Source organism: Corythoichthys intestinalis, chromosome 3 (genome assembly GCF_030265065.1).
Source record: "Corythoichthys intestinalis isolate RoL2023-P3 chromosome 3, ASM3026506v1, whole genome shotgun sequence".
Classification (NCBI taxonomy): Eukaryota; Metazoa; Chordata; class Actinopteri; order Syngnathiformes; family Syngnathidae; genus Corythoichthys; species Corythoichthys intestinalis.
The window spans coordinates 24459066-24481121 of NC_080397.1; the positions used below are offsets into that span (position 1 = coordinate 24459066).

The 22056-nt window shown below is 40.1% G+C and overlaps 2 protein-coding genes across 3 annotated transcripts in view; one reads left to right on the plus strand and one right to left on the minus strand.

Annotated features, from left to right (window-relative positions):
* Nucleotides 1-13211, minus strand: part of zgc:63587 (uncharacterized protein LOC393431 homolog) — a 49905-nt gene extending 36694 nt beyond the window's left edge. The window contains exons 1-4 of the mRNA XM_057831671.1: nt 13048-13211; nt 437-494; nt 208-307; nt 11-97 (exon numbers count right to left, since the gene is read on the minus strand). Coding sequence (XP_057687654.1) covers nt 11-97; nt 208-307; nt 437-463 — 214 coding nt within the window. The 5' untranslated portion in view covers nt 464-494; nt 13048-13211. The remainder of the gene's footprint in view (nt 1-10; nt 98-207; nt 308-436; nt 495-13047) is intronic.
* Nucleotides 13212-14467: 1256 nt separating this feature from the next.
* Nucleotides 14468-16681, plus strand: cldn5a (claudin 5a). Of its 2 annotated transcripts, XM_057832969.1 has the most exons (2): nt 14468-15240; nt 16583-16681. In XM_057832969.1, the coding sequence occupies exons 1-2, from the start codon at nt 14659-14661 to the stop codon at nt 16664-16666; spliced, it is 666 nt and encodes a 221-aa protein (XP_057688952.1). In that variant the 5' UTR covers nt 14468-14658; the 3' UTR covers nt 16667-16681. The 2 variants fall into 2 exon arrangements, with proteins under 2 accessions (XP_057688952.1, XP_057688951.1); XM_057832968.1 differs by lacking the exon at nt 16583-16681 and having other exon boundaries at nt 14468-16309.
* Nucleotides 16682-22056: the final 5375 nt, after the last annotated feature.

Here is a 22056-nt window from a genome sequence, read left to right on the forward strand (position 1 = left end):
GGGAGTCTACCTGCAGCTCCAGGAATGTAGCGTTCAGGGTAGAGATCAGTGAGAAACAAGCTGTTTATAAGTGTTGATTTGCCCAAACCAGACTCCCCTGAGAACAAAGAGAGACAACATACAATACAGATGGAGAGTCCGAACACTTCATAAAGCACTTGACAGCAGTTTAGATGTTTTCAACTTTGGATAATGACACCCACTCACCTACGACCATGAGGGTAAATTCAAATCCTTTCTTCACAGACTTTCGGTGAACTTGGTTCGGAAGGTTTGCAAAGCCCACGTAACCAGTTGCGTCAGGGAACTGTGAAAATCAGTCAAATCAAAATTTGGACTTAGGCAACCTAAAATGTGAACGACAGCACATTTCGCCACCACCGTTTTGAGCAGCGATTGCACATAGGTGTGAGTCCAAATCCACAGTGTGACTCACCTTGCCTTTTTCTCCAGATTGAGACATTGCTGATGTGTACAGAAGAGGCCCGTGAAACCTACCAGGAAAAGAAGAGACATTCTGTTTAAGATGTTTTCTTGAAAGACACAATTTTAAAAACAAGTTGCCCAAATTCCCAGATGTTCTGAGCACTTTCAGGGATTTTTCAAGGCCCACAGTACAATATACATAGTATACAAAAGCACGTCATGCGGAACAGTGACTTTTACGGTAAAACTGGCCGCTTGCGTGACACTTCAAACATATAAAAACAAGATGGGAAAAGGGATTTTTGTGACAAAAATAATGATTTATAAACTGGGAAAATAGTGACTTCTTACACAAACCAACAAGTTGATATTGAACATGGACATTTACTGTATGTATCACGCACTGGGAATGCTAGAGCAGTAAACATTTCATTTACAAACCTGCCCCACAAACCTGGAAGCGTAAAATTGTCCAACATGTCAGATTTACCGTCAGACCTCACACACCTTATAGTATCCAAACATGAATCCATTTATCTCAAGCAGGAAGCATGAGAACATGACAAGCCACATTTTAGCAGTTCCTTACAAAAACTTGCATCCGTATTCAAGATTACACTCACGATATGAAAGTGCCCTGCACTAAAGAGCCCCCAAGGTTTGTTCCAAGACCTCCATTAAAACGACGTAGCTGTAGCACCCTCCTACATACTGTATATGACCCTGAACAGACGGCACAGCAACAGGCCGAGCTGATAAATTTGCTTCATAATGACTGAACAGGAAGACCAGGCTCCATTTTATCATCAACACAGTGGCCCTTGACATAAGGAGGGTGATAAGCATAAGAAGGAGGCAGACAGTCGTACGACGCCAAACAGCGATGCACTCACAGGGGAGGTGGCATGGGAACCTTAACTGACCTTTCTCCACTGGCATGTGTCACATCGGTGGGCACTTAGTGGGCACATTTCACACTGTTTGAGTGAATTAGATGGTGGCAACCCGCACATCAACACGATAGTTAGGGGACTATCTATCAAACTGACAATGTGGTTTCGACGCAGCTGCACAGGGAACAATGGTTTGTTTATATCTCTGCTTCCCAAAAGTCATACTTCAGAGGTAGACATGGAAACGTGATCTGATTGCTAACACGCCCAATTCCAATAGCAAAAATCTCATTCCCTTGTCATTTACATCACGTTTAACTGTAAGTACATAAGGCCCGCTTCTCACAGACCTTCGCAGGTGAAAGTAAACTGTCACAGGTTGTGGGGTTCGGTGACTAGTTTTCATGGCCTAACCGCTAATTAAAAATGCAGATGAGCTCCCAAAAATATCATGTCATAGGAATGTCAATATGATTATAACAGAGTGAAATTCCCCGCTAGCCCTCCCTCAGGATTGAATGTCTTTTGCCATCAATAGCAAATTAAGTGAAATGAATTAGATTTTTTTAGGTTTGATTTTAATTGCAGGAGTCACTGATGGAGTGGTGGTGAATGTGCCGCAGGTGCCGCTTGATCAATTCCTACTCATTGACAGTGTCATTGTTGTGTGTCTCTGTGCGTGCCCTACAACAGACTGACAACCAGTTTAGGGTGTAGTCCGCCTATTTACCAGAGTTAAGCAAGTATAGGCTCCAGCACCCCGTGGCCCTGACAAGACTAAGGTGTGTTGAAAATGGATGGATGGATTTGAATTATTAATTTAATCAATGATTTAAACACTGTAAACATTATTCACACACAAAAAAAAAACTACAGAATGTAGAAATAGCCTTGTCGCTGAAATAACTTAATCATAATATAGCAATGTCCATTAACAGCTAAAATGTTAAAAGGTGCTATGGAATGGTGACCATGTCAAAAGAATAAAATAGACTGCACTAATGAATTTTATATTTAGAAAAATGAATTTTGGCACTCGGATCAGGACGTTTTTGTTTTGTTTTGTTTTTTTTAATCATTTCATAGTTATTCCACCCAAAACAATGTATCAGGGAATGGACACTTTTTTTCCCCCGCAGGAGTTTTGGTTGTGACATGACAATCAGAATTGATGATCATGCCTACCTTTCTAGTGCTGTGTTAGATAGTTTGCTAAGAAGTAGATCTTGAAAAGAAAACAGAACGGTTACATGTAGACATGTGCCAATTACCAGTTTCAAGGTATACCATGGTATGAAAACGTCAAGGTTTCAAAACCGCGAAAATTTTCTATCATACCATCCCTACGGTATTAGCTATTTTTTATGTCCCAAAAATGCATGGAGAAATCCCTCGCTTGCAGCTGCAAGGCTCAACCACTGGTTGTTGCTCAATGTCAGTGGGTCAGCTGTGCTACACGATGGCTGGAGAAGGTGAAAGTCCTGAAATGTTTCCCCCATCGAAGAAAACGAAATCACCGATATGGGAATACTTTGGCTACAGAAAAGTTACAGACGGCCGCGGCTTAGAGGAGGACGGCCAACTGACATGTAAAACATTTTTGCGGGGGGTGGCTGACGAAGAGGAAATACCTCCAATATGATTTCACATTTATACAAAATTAAAGGTTAGTAAACACTGTCATGAACGTTTTCCACCAGTGACGAGAGTTAATTCCAGCGTGTTTAGTGTGTCTAGCGGTGGTAAAACCTGTTTTTTTTCTCTCTCTGCCACCTGTCTGTGTTGAGAAAGGGAGTCTGTATATATGATGATACGAGTCATACATTTGTACCTTTTCTGGAAAATATTTCAATTTTTTTTTTTTTTCTGATGGTAATAATGTCGAGCTGTGGCTGTGGGCTTAAGCCAGGGGTGTCCAAACATTTTGCAAAGGGGGCCAGATTTGGTGTGGTAAAAATGTGGGGGGCCGACCTTAGCTGACATCCTTTACGTAGAACAATATATTTAATCAAATTTTAGCAAGCCATTCTTTGTGTCACATTTGCTTTATTATTTTTTTTTTAATTAATAATTTCAACAATCTCGCAACTAGCTTTTGTGGCGTTCTCTTTCGACTCTCGGGCTCTTGTGAAATACTGCAGCTGTAAAATTAAACTAGCTTCAAGTTGCTTGAATTTCTCGCTACGAATCTTCTCTGTAATCTTGTCGTACATGTCAGCGTGTCTTGTTTAGTAATATCGCCTCACATTGAACTCTTTAAAAACAGCGACAGTCTCTTTGCAAATGAGGCAGACACAGTTGATGCGTATTTTAGTGAAGAAATATTCCAATTTCTACCTATCCTTGAAGCGTTGGCCATCGCAGTCAACTTTCTTTTTGTTGTTGTTGTTGATTGTCGTTATTTTAGAAAATTGGGAATAAAGGGTCACCCGGGGTGATGTTGTTTAGAGTGGTGCTGCCTTTTAGTGGGTAAATGAGGAGCAGCATTTTGTGTGTAAGCTACTTCATATGCTGGTAGCAGTACTGCTGACCAATTTATTAAGCCTGTGTGCGTGCCAGACGTTATTGATTTTATGACAGAGGCTGGGGGCCGGATGAAATTTGATAAAGGGCCGCATTTGGCCCCCGGGCCGGACTTTGGACATGTCTGGCTTAAACTCAGTCCTTTAGGTGAGCCTATCTTAATTTAACTTTATTTAGAATATGTTTTTTAAATTTGATTATTTACTTTAACTTAACATTATGCTTATGTTCCAATATGCTAATATGTTTTGTTTTGTTTTGAAAACTCAAAATCCTGTTCAATGGAATAAAGTTTTTTTGTTTTGTTTTTTTAAAACCCAGATATCTCAAAAGTAACACATTTTAGAGCTGTAATTGCAATACCGTGATACAGTGAAACTGTGATATTTTAGCTTAAGGTTATCATATCGTCAGAATTTTATACCGGCACATGCCTAGTCACATGGCAGAACAAAATAGAAAAAGCCAATTGACAGTAGACTGCAAAAATCTGCAGCTCATCCTGGGTGTGACATCATCTTCTGAATGGAGATTTTTTTAGTGAGTGGGGCCAAGACAGCTGATAAAGGAAGACTAATTATGATCTAATTTCATCCTCATGTCTTTTCTGTCACTCTTTTTGGGGGGATTTGTGTCCATATTATGATCGGTTATCATTTGAAAGTCACTTGTTGTAGCATTTCATAGCACCTTTAAGCCCAGACTAATTTAATAGTCAATAACTGATTTATATATGAGTTGATTAGTTGACTTATTGTAAAAAATATCTTTGATAAATTGACAATCAAAATAATAATTTGTGGCACACTTGAGTATGAAAATTACAATTTTTTTTTTTTGTATTACTTTATGCTTTGTGTACTGCGGTTTGCTATGACTGCAGCTGTTGTAAAAAACACTATTAACTCGTTGACTGACATTGATGTCGATAGACGTCCATTCCACTTAAATGGGATCCATCGCTATCGATGGTAGCCGCTGAGTTAAATTGAGTTCCACAGAGGTAGCAATAAATGATTATGGAGCCCTTTGTAACTACTAAACAAGCTTAATTATGGGTCCACTCATTTGGACACCAATACCCACTTACACAAGTGTAATTTCTTTCCCTACTCCGTGGGAACCGGCATTATTAATAACAACATTTCAATATCACAATGGTAACATCACAAAGACAACACAACAGGCCATACAGGCAGGAGACACATTTCATTAATAATGGCAATTTAATCAGCTGAGTTGTTGAGCGGATTACACACACTCTCACACTGCTATTAAGAAGCCAGACGGGGGGAGGATTAAACTGTTTGGGCCAAAAGGGAAAATGCCACCTTCAGTGAAGCCAAACATGTTGGCATGTAATGCATTTACAGTTGATTTATGGGCTGGAGGCAGCCCAAGACGAACTTTTCACCCTCCAGACTAGCAGCGAGGGTGCAAATGTAGCGACTGGAGAAACACCAATACTTATTTGAGTCATAACCACAAATGGTCTTTTATCTGGCAACACACCATACCAACCCTGCAGATATGCTATTAATGAACATAAAAAGAAGTGTTTGGCACAGGTAAAGACAAACTTGTTGACAAGAGGAGGGGGTGGGTTACAAATAATTACTTTCTGTGAGGGTGAAGGGAAAAGGAAAAGGTAGCGGTGGAGGGCAAGACTAATAAAGATGCGATATTAGTCTTTAAGCTGTGGTTTAAGTAACACTTAAAAATATGATCCCCAAGGGCAGGAAAAGGACTACAATAGACGGGATGAGAAAACCTTTCAACCGTAAGAAAAGCACTGGGCCTCTTCAGAACACAAACACCCAGTTTAAAGTTCAGGATAGACGCTTTATGAGTATGGGGGGATATGATCGGAAATGACTGAAACAAGTGGGAGTCATATAGTAACAAAGTCAGATCCTGAAACAGCTGCTGTACAGCACAATGAATAATAATATTGATGATTAAATTGCTGATTTCTTCCTTAACCCTTTATAAGGTTTGTGTCATGTAGGGCACACACATATATACTAAATGTTCATATTGTGGCCGTCATGACCCAAAATCTGATAGCCACATATGTGGACACCATGTTTCAATTATTAAATGTTAAATTTTTTTTTTGCTACAATTTTCATAATTCTATCAACTGCACCCCAAATTTTACTAAATATAAGAAAAAAATCCATATGCTTTATATGCTACTCCTGACTATAAACTGCAGGTTTGTCTGTTGTTGTTTTTTTTTTTTTGTTTTTTTTTTTTAACAAATTCATTCTTTATTGTTCCCATACGGTACAAGCAAGCGAGGTAATATCATTTGTACCTTTTTTTTAATTACATATTAAACAATAAAAACAAAGCAACAAACATACATACCCATCTAAAGAAAACGAGAACCCCTAATGCCCCTAATTCCCTACGGCACATCGCTCCCAAAAATATATACTGTGCATATTATTGTTTTAAAAAGGCCATTGTTTAAAAAAAAAATGCATCAACTATTCTAGTTTTTCAGGCAGAGTTTAAAATTCACACAAAGATGACAATCTGTGTTTTTGACATACGACAAAAAAAGGATTTCAAGCATTCTCAAAAGAGCATGCCGATCCACAGTCTCAATCTAATTTTTCCCAATTTAAGAAAAAATAGCATCTCTTTTATCTAATTGGCATGTGAAGGTCGGAATGAAGACTTCCATCAAAAAAAAAATGGCCTCCTAGCCAGCAAGGTTTAGAATAAGATCTCCCATATAAGCAGGGCTTTTTCTGTGTCTTAACTCTTAAAGGCCTGCGGCATGAAGAAATTGTCAGACAATCCCAAAATTTGAAAAATAAGGTTTTTATGGAAGCTTTTTTTTCAAAATTTAAAAAAAGAAAAATCAATCTTTTTGAGAAAGAAATTTCAATTTTCTGAATTAGCCTCAAAATCATGAAATTCTAAGTATCAAATGGGATATATTTGGCAATAAAGGGTTAATATGGGAAATTTACATTGAGAGGTGTTACAGAGTGATATTGCTCAAAAATAACTTTGTCCTCACTCATATGCAAAGTTCTCTGAGGCAGTCTGAAACCATAATAGTCTTTGGACAGCTTTTTTACGGGGAAAATGCCACCCGCTGAGCCAGTAGAGGAGCGTACACCCAAGTTCATTCTGCATAATATGTGACTAAAAGCTAGCAAACGAGGCAACAAAAGCGAATGCACTGTAACCTCGTGGCGAACCATATTGCTAAAGCCAAGAAACCTTTCATGATTGGAGAAGAAGTCATTATGCCTGCGACCAAGGATATTTGTCAAGTTTTAGGAGAGGCCGCTGTTGAAAAAAAGGTTGATTCAGTGTATGATGAGTTACATTTTCACTGCACTTAATGTTCATTTTTAACCCTGTCGTGTCATTTTATATTTATTCTATTTTTTTGCCACACATTCTGAGTCCATGAAAAAAACGACGGCCCACATCACACCGGTCTGTGGTGCAAAAAAGTTGGGGACCACTGATGTGAGCATGAATGGCACCAAACGAGTTTGAAATTGCTTTGTGTGACAGTGGGTGATTTACGATTAAAGTCATTGGTTTGTTTGTTTGTTCTACAAAGCTCACTACAGGGCTGGTTTTTCTATAGAGTAAGCCAGTCAACCTTCTTTGTTTGCTCCTTGAAACTCTGCAGAATGGGAGGAAAAGTGCCTTTAAAAAATGTTGCGCGTTCTGAAAGAAAGAGGATTTTGTTTCTCGTTTCCGGATATTGTCCACAAATGGTATTGTACTGCGACATGTTTTTCTGCTTTGTTGAATTCACTGCCGTTCTGTCGCTGTGCCGTACTATTTAAAGAGCCAATCAAACTGTGGTACTGTGTAACAAACGGTACTGATTGGTATATACATTACAGTTAATTACAGCTAGTGGCGCCGTCTGTTTTTTTTTTTTTTTTTTAATCCATCCATTTTCCATAGCGCTTGTGCTTATGAGGCCCACAGGTGAGTCTCACACGACTCCTAATGTAGATTTGAGGAAAGTAAAGTGGATGAAAAATAAAGTTGTTGACATTGGAGTTACGTAACAAGAGCACTCACGTGTGCAAGTGTAATGCAAGAGTGCTTATTGCCAACCATAGAATGAATCAAATTGTTTGTCCATTCACACTACACTGCCAAGCAGGAGGACGCCTCCCCTGCATAGCCACTAATGTCAGACAGATGTCTCACTTGGCGCTTCTGTGCCGCTCACTCTTCAGGTCGCAGGAAGGAGAAAGGTCAGAGAGCGGTGAAGGAGATCGAATCGGAGGCCCGGGACGTCTTTCACTTCGCTGACACATCGTCTTTGTAATGGCGCGCTGATCTGCGTTTGACTGATAACTACACATCACACCACTCTCTTAGTCAAAACTCAGCAAGGAAGGACTCTAAATTTGCACATTTTGGACCGACTTTAAAAAAAAAAAAACCTAAGATGGATGACGTTTCCTCAATAGTGGCCCTCTGCCACATTTTCAACAATGTAAATACATGATTGGTTCCCCTCTGGTATGATGGAGGAAGACATTTACATTTGTACCACTTTACAATCAAAGGTCAAGGATTAATCAGATGGGAGAAGGGAAAAAAGTTACACAAGAGGGGATTTGCAACTAACGTGTGAAAGTCAATGATTTGAATGGGCTTTGGGCTTTAGCTTTTGTGGTACTGATTTAGTAGCACAATAAAGTGGAGTTTCCCTACCGTTGTTTATAAAACAGGACAATGGGTTAATAAATGAGCTCTATGGGTAATTGTGCCTTTGATAATAGCAGGTTACAGTCAGGGCAGTATGAAAAGTGTGCGAAGAACGGACATTTCTTGCTCTAACGTGTAATTCATGTACAGTACTTGGTATTGTCTTCTCTTAATAGGACACCGACTCCACAACTGTTCTTAACTTATAAACTGCCATTGACAGAGAAAGACATCCAATCCATTTGAACTGGGAAGGGCCAGCAGCGAATGATCACCACTAACCCGCTCAGTTTAAATGGAGTTTTCATGACTTGTGTTTATCAGAAAACATGCACGACTTCGATTATAGGCCCTTCATTTTTCATAGGTGTGAAATAATGTGTTGGGCTATTTGTCGCCCTGTTACTGGCTGGCGGAGAGGGTTTGGTATACCCTTGGACTTGCTCTAGCTCACGACCCTAATGAGGACAAGCACCATAGAAAACCGATGGTTAGTGAAGGGAAAACAGTCAAGGCAAAAATAGCCAGAGTTGACTTTCTCTTTTTACAAGTTTTTCCTATTCTCTTAAATGAAAAAGCTCTATCCAAGTCTTAGATGACAATACACAATTCAGAAGCAAATCTGAAATTAATAAACACCTAAGCCAAATACATTTCGTTACAAATTAACAATTAAAAGCAGGGCGCCTGGACCTCGGTTCTCGAGTGCACCATGATGCCTTCAGGAAGATTCGGTCTCGACCTCCCTCAATCATACACTTTTTATTATGTATATCCAAATAGGCAGATTCTTGTCAGCCCACAAATCAAATTAATTCCCTGTTCATCCGTACACGGCAAAAAATACAAACAATAAATTCCTATCCCCTTATCATATCTTAGAGGAGGAAAGTTCATTTTATTTACAAAAAGGGTACAACCACTTCTTTAGCATAAATTGAAGCAAAAACATATACTTATATAAAATATATTCCTTCACTCGATTAGGGTGCAACAATGGCCACAAGAAATAAAACACGTTCAAAGCATAATGATATACAAAACTACCATGAGTGATGAAATACTAGAGTATGAAACTCATGTAGTAGGACTTCCTACATTGTGGTATACTGGTAAGTACAACAACAATTTAATCTACAAAACATCCATCCGGTACTCTTACTCAGTGCCAATAAATCCTACATTTCCTTCTTTTATATATATAATATCGTTTCCCTTCTAACGGTAACGGGTGAGCTGGAGTGGGGTAAACCCTGGACTGAATGCCAGCCAAGCAACCAAACAGTCAAAAATTCCCACTCACTTTCACACCAAAGAGCAAAATACAGCCTTCATAAATGTAACATGCATGTTTGTTTTTGGAATGTGGGAGTAGGCTAGACTAGAATACTAGGAGAGGACCCACGCAGCCACTGGAAGAATACATACTGTAAACTCAGTTAGGTTGGAGATGGGATTCAAACCCAAAAAAGCCTGACCATAGGGCAGAATTGCCTCCCACTCCACCAGTTTCATATTGTAATACACAAATAAGAAAAAAAAACAATTAATTTGATTGAAAGTGGTTTCAAGGATCTGCAAGAATATCAAAATCAAAGTACTTTGAAAATTGCTCATATTTGGTGTCCTTTGGCCTGATTTGCATGTTTTTTTGGTGGGGAAAATCTGTTGAGATACCCAAGAACCGTTCTACTTCTTATATATACTCGACCAGGGGTGTCAAATGTACTGTGCTGATGAGCACATTGTACCTCATTCATATCGTATATACAAAATCACATGCTTTTAATTTGACATCGGCGCCATAAAACAGTTTTTTGTGATTTATGTGCTCGAGTGTGTGCACTACTGCACTTGGCACACTTTCGTGTCAGCAGTGACATTCGTTCATTCACTTTCTCCCGGTCAAAATTGATTGGACAGCTCGCAACATCATTGGCAGACAATGAGTTAACAAGGAAGTGACCCAAAAATGACCCAAAACTATCCAGAAGTGACACCAAATGAACAGGAAGCAGCCTGTAAATGCCTGAAAATCCAATATTTACAGGAAGTGAGCTGTAATTATCCTAAAATTACAAGGAAGCGACCCAAAATAAACTCATTGCCTGTCATTGGCAACGACAGACATCCAATCGCGTACCACACGAATGCTATTCTTAGACCGCAAGGCTGCGTGACGTCACCATCGTATAACGGAAGGGGGTCAACACAGAAGCGCGCCTGCTTACAACCCATGCTAGTACTGCTTGTTTTCTGCCGTTTATCTTTCAAAAAAGAACATGCCGACTAAACACTGCTGCTATGGAACTTGTAGAAACGACTCTAGACATTACGACATATGAAGGATGTTGTCATCATACAGGGTTTGAAGAAGCCAAACTCAAGGAAAAAATGTGAACAATGGATCAACTTGTGCGGACGTCCAAGAGACCAGCTTAATGCCAGCAAGGTAAAGCCATTCACCTTCATATGCCGTAAACATTTTGTTGGGGGCCATGGTCCTACAGATGACAATGCTGAACCATTGCCTGCCACAGCCTGCCCCGAAGAGGAAAGCCATTTTGATATTTTTACTTATTTTTTAGCGAGGTGTTTTGCCGTGCTGCTTCTGTCTGACAATGCATGGCCAATTTCTGTCGTAAAGAAACAACTTTAGTAAGGGGGAAGTGTAAATAAATTCGAGCTGTCAAAATTATTGCATTAACGGGCGGTAATCAATTTTTAAAATTAATCACGTTAAAATATTTGACGCAATTAACGCACATGCCCCGCTCAAACAGATTAAAATGTACAGTACAGTGTTATGTCCGCTTGTTATTTGTTTTTTGGTGTTTGGCGCCCTTTGCTGGCGCTTGGGTCCAACTGATTTTATGGGTTAGTACCATGAATGAGCATGGTGTAATTATTGACACCAACAATGGCGAGCTACTAGTTTATTTTTTGATTGAAAATGTTACAAATTTTAATAAAACGAAAACATTAAGAGGGGTTTTAATATAAAATTTCTATAACTTGTACTAACATTTATCTTTTAAGAACTACAAGTCTTTCTATCCACATGGATCGCTTTAAGAGAATGTTAATAATGTTAATGCCATGTTGTTGATTTAATGTTACAATAAACAAATACAGTACTTATGCACCGTATGTTGAATGTATATATCTGTCTTGTGTCTTATCTTTTCATTACAACAATAATTTACAGAAAAATATGGCATATTTTATTAATTACGATTAATTCTTTTTTAGGCTGTAATTAACTCAATTAAAAATTTTAATTGTTTGACAGCCCTAAAATAAATTGATAGAATTAAGATTTGTTATGAATGAAAAAATTAAAAGAGTTTGTTGGCTGTCACTGAGCAGCATTTGCGGTCGCTACACAAAAATAGCAATATAAAATACCCCCAAGAACAGTCAGAGACGTAAGACAACCAGAGGATATAATATATAAGAAAGACATGGCATATGGTGGCAAAGGATAGCTTGTTGAAACAGGAGAATGTCATTGTCAGTGGTATAAGGTAATGCATACAAGAAAAAGGTGTCGATAAAAAAGCTACCCCTGGATCGGGTCGGCTCTTTTTCCCGTCTTTTTCAGCCTTCGACACTCAAGCCATCTTTTAACTAAACATTTGTATGTTCTTCCACATTTTTACCAGGGAATTTGGCACCAGGGACTTCATTTTCGGACAGAATTGGTAGGTTTAGGTCAGTAAACATCTCGTTGGTACACTATTTACATGCATCTAGCGTGAGGGAGAAACGCAAGTTTGACCCCCCCTAGCAACAGTTGCTAACGTCATGAATAGTAATGAGCAAAGGTGACATGCTATGTGTGGTACGCTATTCACTGGACTGGCTGTGAATGCTCATCTTCCAGTGCCAGTGAAGGCGCTCGACGTCCCATCCATTTTGACTGGGAAGGGTGGAACGAACGTTTATTTGCCCCCTGCCAGTCAAAATGGACTGGACGGAGGGTGCCGTCAATGGCTGCCAGTGAGTTAACTTATTTGGCCAAAAATAAATGAGTCCGGCCCACATGAGTTCCAATTGCAATAAATGTGGCAAAAATGGATTTGTCCACTGTAATAACCTGTGTCCCTGAAAAGGTAAAGAGACCTTTCTTGAGTAAGCTTCCTTCCTTTTTGAGATGGCCTCTAGGACAGGACAGTGGGTGCCCACCACACCCAGTTTGTCTGTCAAACACAAACACACGGACGTTCTAAACAGCTCCACTTTTGTAATTAGGATTGGAACTAAGCAGTCACGTGTTTCGGGAGGAGGGGGGTCTATATTGGCTGTGCTCGGGAAAAAAAAACGTCAAATAACATGTGTGGAACTTAACGACTTAAGTTTAGCCAGCAACAGTTGCTTCTTCGACTGTTGTCATGCCCAGTTCAACTTCGACTGTGACTACATGTGGCTTTCGTAAACTCTTTCGTAAACTTCAACCAAAACACAAATTAAACCAGCAGCATACACGCCTTACCTGAACTTTGAGAGAAAGTTTGTGGGAAAAAGCGTTTTGCTTGGAGTCGCTGTCCCAACCCAGAAAAGGAGACGCGGAAGTCGCTCGGCAAAATACCGCCCTTGTCCCGTCTAGGTTCTGTTGTCGCTGTCTCACGGACGCCATTACGGCTCCGTTGACATGAGCCCAGCTATGCGGCTTTTGATCCAACATGGCGGCCGGAGTGCTCCAGTTTCTTGCAGAGTCCTGCACGAAAACTACATTTAATGTGCGTTCATTTAAACATAATGCAAAATTAATCAAAGTTAACATTTTTAATGTTGAATTTAATATTATTTAATACCAAAAGTAATAATACTAATAATTATCTTGGCTTGTACGCTCAGACATTTGGGTTTCTCATTTCGCAACTCGAGTTAACAATTTCATTGAGTTTGTGTATTTATTTAAAACAAAAATATTCAAATATAGAATAGAATAGAATAGAATACAACACAATAGCCTTTTATTGTCATTATACAGTGGTACAATGAAATTGTGGATAATAATAAAAAAAAATAATTAAATTATAAAGTAAATTATTTTAAAATGATCCAAATAGTCTATGATAGAGTTCAAAACCTTGTGGGTGATTTTGAAATGCTGTAGCAAACATGCTGGTAAATTTTGATTTCGTGTAACATTATCAAAATATGCATTTTTGGCAATTTAAAAAAATTTTTAAATTAAAAAAAACTGAGTTGAAATCACATTTTGGATCATGTCAACAACAATACTAACATTTGGTGTTCAAGTCTGGCCTACATGACCCAAAATGTGACGTCTACATATTATGTGTACTGTGAATGCTCATCTTTCAACACCATTGACGGCGCCAGACGTTCATTCAGAGCCACTCCTCCAAGTTTAAATGAATTTGATGGCCATCTTTGTCAATGGCAGGCAATGAGTAAATACTATGAAATTTAAATACATAAAAACCAGAGTGTATTGTTGCTGTATTTCATTTTAATGCTATTGTTTTTCTTCAAATGTAATTTATGCGTTAAAAATTACAGTTACAATTAATAATATAAAAATAGTATTGTAATTGAGACCTGCCGTCCACATACAATATATAAAGTGAGTATCGCAAAATCTGATGTCCACGTATGTGGGCGCCAGATCATTATGGGCTTAAATTTGCTTTTATTATTAGTAGCAAAAGCCCTATAAAGGGTTGAATTATTTTTTCTTTTTCTTTTAAACAACAGGGAAAAAAAAAAAAAAAATCCATGCTGGCACTTCACAGTGCGTTTCATCTTTCAAACGCACAAAGCAAGCTGGACCGCTTGTTTGATCCTCAAAACTTCTCTGGGCTCTAATTGGTTCTCCGGAGATGCGACTGTAGCTGATTGGAGGAAAGTTTCCACTCCGACTGTAAAATATCCCCGCCCCTCAAACACATCGGTGGTCCTCGGTTGAGTCCAGTTGTTTTTACGTTCACACAAAGGAGCTGAGAGCTACCGCTTTAAAGCGATGCGCAAATAAAGGTCGAAAAAGAAAATCAAGATCATCTCAAATTAAGAGGGAAATCAAGGGAAGTTTTTTTTCCCCAATTTTTTTGGATAGAATATCTTCGTGGAGAAAAAAATGGTGTCGGCCGGCCTGGAGATTCTAGGACTTTCGCTGTGCGTCGTCGGCTCTCTTCTCGTGATGGTGGCGTGCGGGCTGCCTATGTGGAAGGTGACCGCGTTCATCGAGGCCAACATCGTGGTGGCGCAGACCATCTGGGACGGCCTATGGATGTCTTGCGTGGTGCAGAGCACGGGCCAGATGCAGTGCAAGGTGCACGACTCGGTGCTCGCCCTCAGCCACGACCTGCAAGCGGCCCGGGCGCTCACTATCATCTCGTCGGTGATGGGCGTGCTGGGACTCATGGTGGTGATTGCCGGAGCGCAGTGCACCAACTGCATCCGCAACGAGAACGTCAAGGCGCGCGTGGTCAATGCCGGAGGAGTTATCTACATCTTCAGCGGGTTCTTCGTGCTGGTGCCCCTGTGCTGGATGGCCAACAACATCATCTCGGATTTCTACAACCCGCAGGTGCCCGGCTCCAAGAAGCGTGAGATTGGCGCCGCGCTCTACATCGGCTGGGCGGCCACCGCGCTGCTGCTGATCGGCGGGGCCGTGCTCTGCTGCTCCTGCCCGTCATCCGGGAACACGGGATACTCGGTCAAATACGCGCCCACAAAGAGAGCTACGCCGAACGGGGACTATGACAAACGGAATTATGTGTAGCCCCACGCAGACTTTTTTTTTTGTTTTTTTTTTTGCACCTGCCTTTTTTTCTCTCATTCATAAGCTGGACCATGTTTTCTATCTTCAGGACTTCCTATTTTCCCTCAACTCTCATTCAATAAGCTGGGCCATGTTTCGTCTATCATCCGGTCTAATTCCCTCCTCTTTTGGAAGCCTAAAACTACTGTCAACAACAACAAAAATGGAGTACAGTATCTTTGTTAGGTACACGGTTTGTAAGTTTTGTTTTTTTATTTTATTTTTTTATGATTGTCTTATTTTTTTGTAGAGGAACTCATGCCATTGACACCACATGCTTTGCCTGCCAATTACCTGAACAGTAACTGAAAATAAGATTGCACTCCCTCACCAATGGAGGATAAGATGAAGAAGTACACAAGATGTGTGTTGCAAGACTAGCGTCATAAACAATGTACTTCAGACCCAAACAAAAATTTTCACCCTTCAGATGATCAACCACAAAGAGATCCTGGGGTGTTTGCCTTATAAGGTGTGCGAGAAGAGGCACCTGCTCACCTGGCCGAGAAAAAACCTCACCGTACCAGAGAAACCTCCCTGTACAGTCGACCTGACTGCACGTGATTTTTTCCCCCTCATCAATATGCAGAGGATCCTGGAAAACGAGAAGGCTGGAAAAGCACATTATACTGAACGGTGATCACTTCCCAGAAAAAAAGTAGTTTGGGTTTGACGTATATCTTTTGTGACTGTAGTCCGTGAACTTTTTTTTTTTTTTTTTTTTTTTTGGTAAACTCAAGAAATCTTGTATGTGGTGGGATTGCTGACTGGGACATTTTTGCCCGTTATTCCGAGCACCTGCCGGCATCGTGTCCACCGCAGGAAGTCTCATTTTATTTCTCAAGTTCCTGGAATTGTTTGCTTTTGTTTGTTTGATGTAGTGACTTACTATTCATGTATAAGAAGATGCAAAATTGTGTCCCTTTTTATTAAGATTAAACTCTATATTTGTCTTGAACCTAAATCAAAAGTGTGTTCTTTTAGCCTGGAAAAAAATAATTTAAAAACTGCTGTTCTCACTGTGTATGTACGACCTCCCCCCTTTGCACGCATGCACGGCGGGAGAAAGTATTTTGGTGATCCATAGAAATCCAGATGACAATGCCCATTCAGCTCGAGTGGGGCTCTGCTGTTCAGCTCCCAATGCTCCACAACCCCCACCATCCCCTTTTCAGACCGCCCCCGCCCACCGCAGGACCCCTACACGCTCACTCTCAGTGAAAAGGCTGCAAATTAGAGAACTCGCTTGAAACACTCTTCCCGTAAGTCACCGCATTCATTAGTCGGCCCGAGCGACAGAAAAGAATACAGCAGCAAATAAGCTCAAGATGCGAGAAAGCAGATACAGACGGTAACTGTTCCGTCTTCCGATCTATAGCCACTGCTGTCTCCCGTGTTAAAAGTGTGACTGGATTCCAGAAGCTTATCCATACTTGTTGTGCTGCTCACTTAAGAGTCTTAGCAGGTCATATGCTCTATTCAAAGTTGAAAATATGGCCATGCATACAGTCAGCAGAGTGGGAGGTCAATAAATAGCACCGCTGGGCTTTTTAAAGAAGACTGTGAGTCATCCTTCACATGAAGTTTATTTTACATTAGGCTATTTCTCAATCCCATTTACTTGAGAGCCAATAAATGTGCAAAACCTTGAATATGTGACATATAACACCTTTTGTCGTCGGTTTGTGAGCGGTCACAATGACAGATCTTTGACTTTTATACAACATTCTTTTAACACCGACAAAAAAGTTGAGCAAAAACGTCAAATTTTAACAGCAGTTTGGTAAACAAGCTCAATGCAAACTTGGAGTTGGTATTTTAATGCACCTATTTAAGAGGCAGAAGCATATTTGATGACATTTGTGCTTGAGTTACTGTACTCAGTTTCCAATATTTAGAAGTGCTTCAAAACCAGATGGAAGTTTGCCCCTGGTTGAAGTGTGTTATCCAAGTGTTTTTCTTATTTGATTGCAATCACGTTTCGAAGTTAATCTCTCCTGCAGATGCTGGGATTTAAATTGTGTGAAGTCCTACGTCACACGTTAATGCTTTAACTCTTCGTGAATCTTTCACGTCCACCATTATCAGGAGGGCTGAGCACTGAGAAAAGCCATCTGAAGGTTTCCACTTCCTGAATATGGTATATACTGTACATAATACATTATTTAAAATGTACAATTTCTACGGTTTAGGGTAATATATTTGTAGCATGACCACTGTCTTTCGTCACTTTTTTTCCCCTGCAATGTTCACCCCTGCGCTGCTGTTCACCATCTGGTTGGCCGAGAGGCACCCTCGTTTGTGTTAAGTCGCCCTCCTAGTCATGTCCACGATCAACTTTAACGGGCCCTTTATCCCGCAACGGTCTCCGCCAGGGGTCTCTATACTATTCCAAAGGCTGAAGTGGGTGTCGGATTTCATTCTAACGAAACAAGATGACATCTCTTCACCAATCTGGAGTCTTACAAGGCTAATCAATTGATTGCAGTCAGGTGCTGCTTGTTTTAGAAGGAACCTCATAGGTTAAACTGTCTGCACTCGATCGGTAGGAACAAAAACCATGATCCACAACGGCCCTTGAGGACCGGTTTGGAGACCCCCGCTCTCTGCCATTTACCCGGCTGAGAGGCGCCGGCAAAATTCACCATCTCTATTTGACGGTCCTCTGCCGGGTTCTGGGCCCTTTTCATGCAAATTGTCACATAAACCTGGTAAAAAAAAAAAAGGCATCCAATGCTATTGAAAAGAATGTAAAAATATATATCGACAAGTGCACCTTTAATCTTGTGTTCATGAACCTCTTTCACACTAGAACTGCCGTGGACAGCAACACCCAGGAAAAAAATTAAATATCTCTGTGCCTGTTCAACTTACAGCGTCGTGCTTTCACGACTTTTCCGAAAACTGTTTGTTTTACCTTATTCTTTTTTTTTTTTTTTTTTTTTTTTAAATCACTCTAAGAAAATGTCATTTGAACATCATTTCAGCCTTTTGAGTGTTAAAAGCATATTTGTTTGTCCTTAAGCACCCACACACATCAGTATATGAAACATTTGATCATCAAAGGAAAAGCAAGTCATGAAAGAAAAACATCAACTCATTGCCTGCCACTGACAATGATAGACATCCAATTCATCTAAACTGGGAGGACTGACAGTCAACCAAGGGCGTAGGTTTGCAAAGGGACGGTAGGGACATAACACTAGCAACTTTTCAGGATGCTGAAATTGTCCCCATGCACCAACTTTTAACCAATCTCATTTGTATCATATAATGCAGGGGTGTCCAAACTTTTTGCAAAGGGGGCCAGATTTGGTGTTGTAAAAATGTGAGGGGCCGACCTTAACTGACATCTTTTATGTAGAACAATATGTTTAAGCAAATTTTTTTAAGCTTTATTATTTTGTCTTTATTAATAATTACAACAATCTCGCAACTAGCCTTTGTGGCGTTCTCTTTCGACTCGGGCTCTTGCGAAATACTGCTGCTTTGAAATTAAACTAGCTTCAAGTAGCTTCAATTTTTCGCTACTTATCTTGCCTGTACTCTATTCATACATGTCAGCGTGTCTTGTTTAGTAATATCGTCTCACATTGAACTCTTTAAAATTAAAAAAAAAATAAAATAAAAAATCCAATTTCCACCTATCCTTGAAGTGCCAGCCGTCGCAGTCAACTTTCTTTTTTTGTTGATTGTCGCCATTTTAGAAAATTGGGAGTAAAAGGTCACACGGGGTAATGTTGCTTAGAGTGCTGCTGCCTTTTCGTGGGTAAATGAGGAGCAGCATTTAGTGTGTAAGATACTTCATATGCTGGTAGCAGTACTGCTGACCAATTTATTAAGTCTATGTATGGGCCAGACGTTATTCATTTTATGACAGAGGCTGGGGGCCGGATGAAATTTGGCCACGGGCCGCATTTGGCCCCCGGGCCGGACTTTGGACATGTCTGATATAATGGGTTAAGTTATATAGGTAATTTGGATTGTCTTCCCATATGTTGTCAGGATAGAATTGATCCTACCATTATTAAGTGAATTATTTTCATTATCTTCAGACTTAAATTTTCCCTTTTTCACTTGCTGAATGTGCCGGTCCACCCCCCCCAAACGCACGTTTGATGGGCTGATGACTTAACCTACCACCTGCCACATATCACACGCTCACACTCACAGCCCCAACAAGAAATACATGTCGATTGTTGACAACATGCCACCTCCTCCGTCCCCTTCAAAGAGGAGGCATATTAGAAGTTTTTTTTGGCCAGCAGCAGCAGCCACTCTAAGTGATGTCAAAATACGTTAGTGTTGTGGAGGTGCTGCATAACCTCATATGCTGCTCACACAACATAATTAACTATGTACATTTAAATGATGCTGTATAACCTCATATGTTGCTCACACAACACAATAGTTATTTAAGGATCATGGAGCAACGCATCCCAGAAAAAAAAAAAAAGATTTCTTTTTGTTCGCAATCAACGTAATGAGCACCCCTGATTTAGCCTATCAAATAATTAGGTTGACATTCGCGAGAAATGTATCCGTGACCTCTGCTCACCCAATCTGTTTGGTCTTATTAATGTCCCCTCCACAGCAAATAGTACATGCAGGTTATGCTGTTAAATCGTCCCTACCAATGTTGAGACCCAACCTCGTCTTTGCTGTCAACTGTCATATTTTAGTGTCATTGATGGCGCTGGACGTGCAATCCATTTTAACTGGGAGGGCTAGCAGCGATTCATTGCTGGTTCAGACCTCTAGTATGGTGGCAAAGTGCCAGCCAAACTGCAAATTTCAAACTCTATGCAAAATGAAAAAAACACAAATGCAAATTGCCAGAACACGAACACCAATTCCAAACACTTTACAAAAGAAAAAAGCACAAGTGCAAACTGGCCAAAGCACGTGCAGTATTAAGATAATTATAATTGGGTTTATTATACATTTGCTTGATTATTGCTACAGTCAATATGTAATTTGGTCGCAAAGATGAAGTGTTTTGCCCTGCCGTCTGGCTGGTTGAGAGGCAGCTCAAGCCGGCCCTTAATAAGAGAAGCAACGGCAGATAGCAGAGAATGAAAAGGGTTGCAGTCGACTGATAAATGACTTAGAAAAATATATTGGCAGCATGGTTACTTGTTTTGCACACATGTATTAATCTAACACCTACATGTACACAGATAGTAGAGTGGGTGTCAACGAACGCTTTGCTCCCCTATTCCTTTTAAGGTAAGACACCCCTTTGTAGCTAGGGACATCCCAAATAAAAAAGGGACCGGAGGGTTTAGGTTTACAACAAAAGCGGAAACTGATTTGTGTAGTCTTTGTATTGCATTGTATAGCTTCCTTCCGTTCTCCTTGCAAGCTGTTCAAACAAGTTGAGTGCATTCTCTGCTTATTTTGTGTAATATCCTCCTAAGGATTTAACTTAGCCTTGACAGCACAATTGCAAATAGACGCATTTGTGTTTTGTTTTTTTTTTGTTTTTTGCAAAGCGTTCGGACTTTGCAGATCGCCTGTCACTTCTCAGCCACTGTACTCTAGTGTCGGCAATGGGTTAATGTAACATATTATTAAAATGATTACATGATGAGATACGCCTTAAACAAAATAAAAAGTTAGGAAACTGCAATCATTTGTTGTGTGCAAAAAAGTTGCATGTATTAACTGTGAGTGCCCTCTAAAAAAGGTTAAACCAACATCCATGCATTCATCTATTTTCTATAGCACTTGTCCTCATGGAGAAAACCCATCACAGCAGACTTTAGAAAAGCAGCAGTGGGCACCCTGGACTAGTCGCAAAGAAAAATTTGACCCAAAAATATATTTAGCATCATTGAGTTATCAGTATGGGTTTTGGAATGTGAGACCCATAACAATATTGCCAATGCCTCAGCATTTTTTTAATTGATTAATTCATCAGAAAACAAACATTTTTTGTTTCTTTTGACTATATACAGTGTATTACAAAAGTGAGTAACCCCTCGCATTTCTGCAGATGTTTAAGTATATCTTTTCATGGGACAACACTGACAAAATGACAGTTTGACACAATGAAAAGTAGCTTGTGCGTAGCTTATATATTAGAGTTAATTTATTTTCCCTTCAAAATAACTCAAAATATAGCTATTAATATCTAAACCCCTGGCAACAAAAGTGAGTACAACCCTTAGAAACTACGAACATCCCTAAATGTCCAAATTGAGTACTGCTTGTAATTTTCCCTCCAAAATGTCTTGTGAGTTGTTACAGGAGTGCTGTCAGCATTGCTGCAGAGATTGAAGAGGTGGGGGGGGGGGGTCAGCCTGTTAGTGCTCAGACCATACGCCGCACTCTACATCAAAATGGTGTGCATGGCTGTCACCCCAGGAGGAAGCCTCTTCAGAAGACGGTACACAAGAAAGCCCGACCGTCTCATCAGACCATAGGACATGGTTCCAGTAATCCATGTGCTTTGTTGACATGTCTTTAGCAAACCGTTTGTGGGCTTTCTTGTGCACCATTGAGTGATTATGTTTCATTGCCATTGACAGTGATAGAAGTCCAATCCAATTGGACTGAGGGGCTTGTGCCGATCAAACGATTGCTGCTAACCCTCCCAGTCCAAATAGATTGGACGTCTATCAACATCAATGTCAACCAAGCAGTTAATACTTAAAAGTAGATATACTTTTTAAAAAACCTGATCTGTTTCGCCTAATTCCGAGTCAG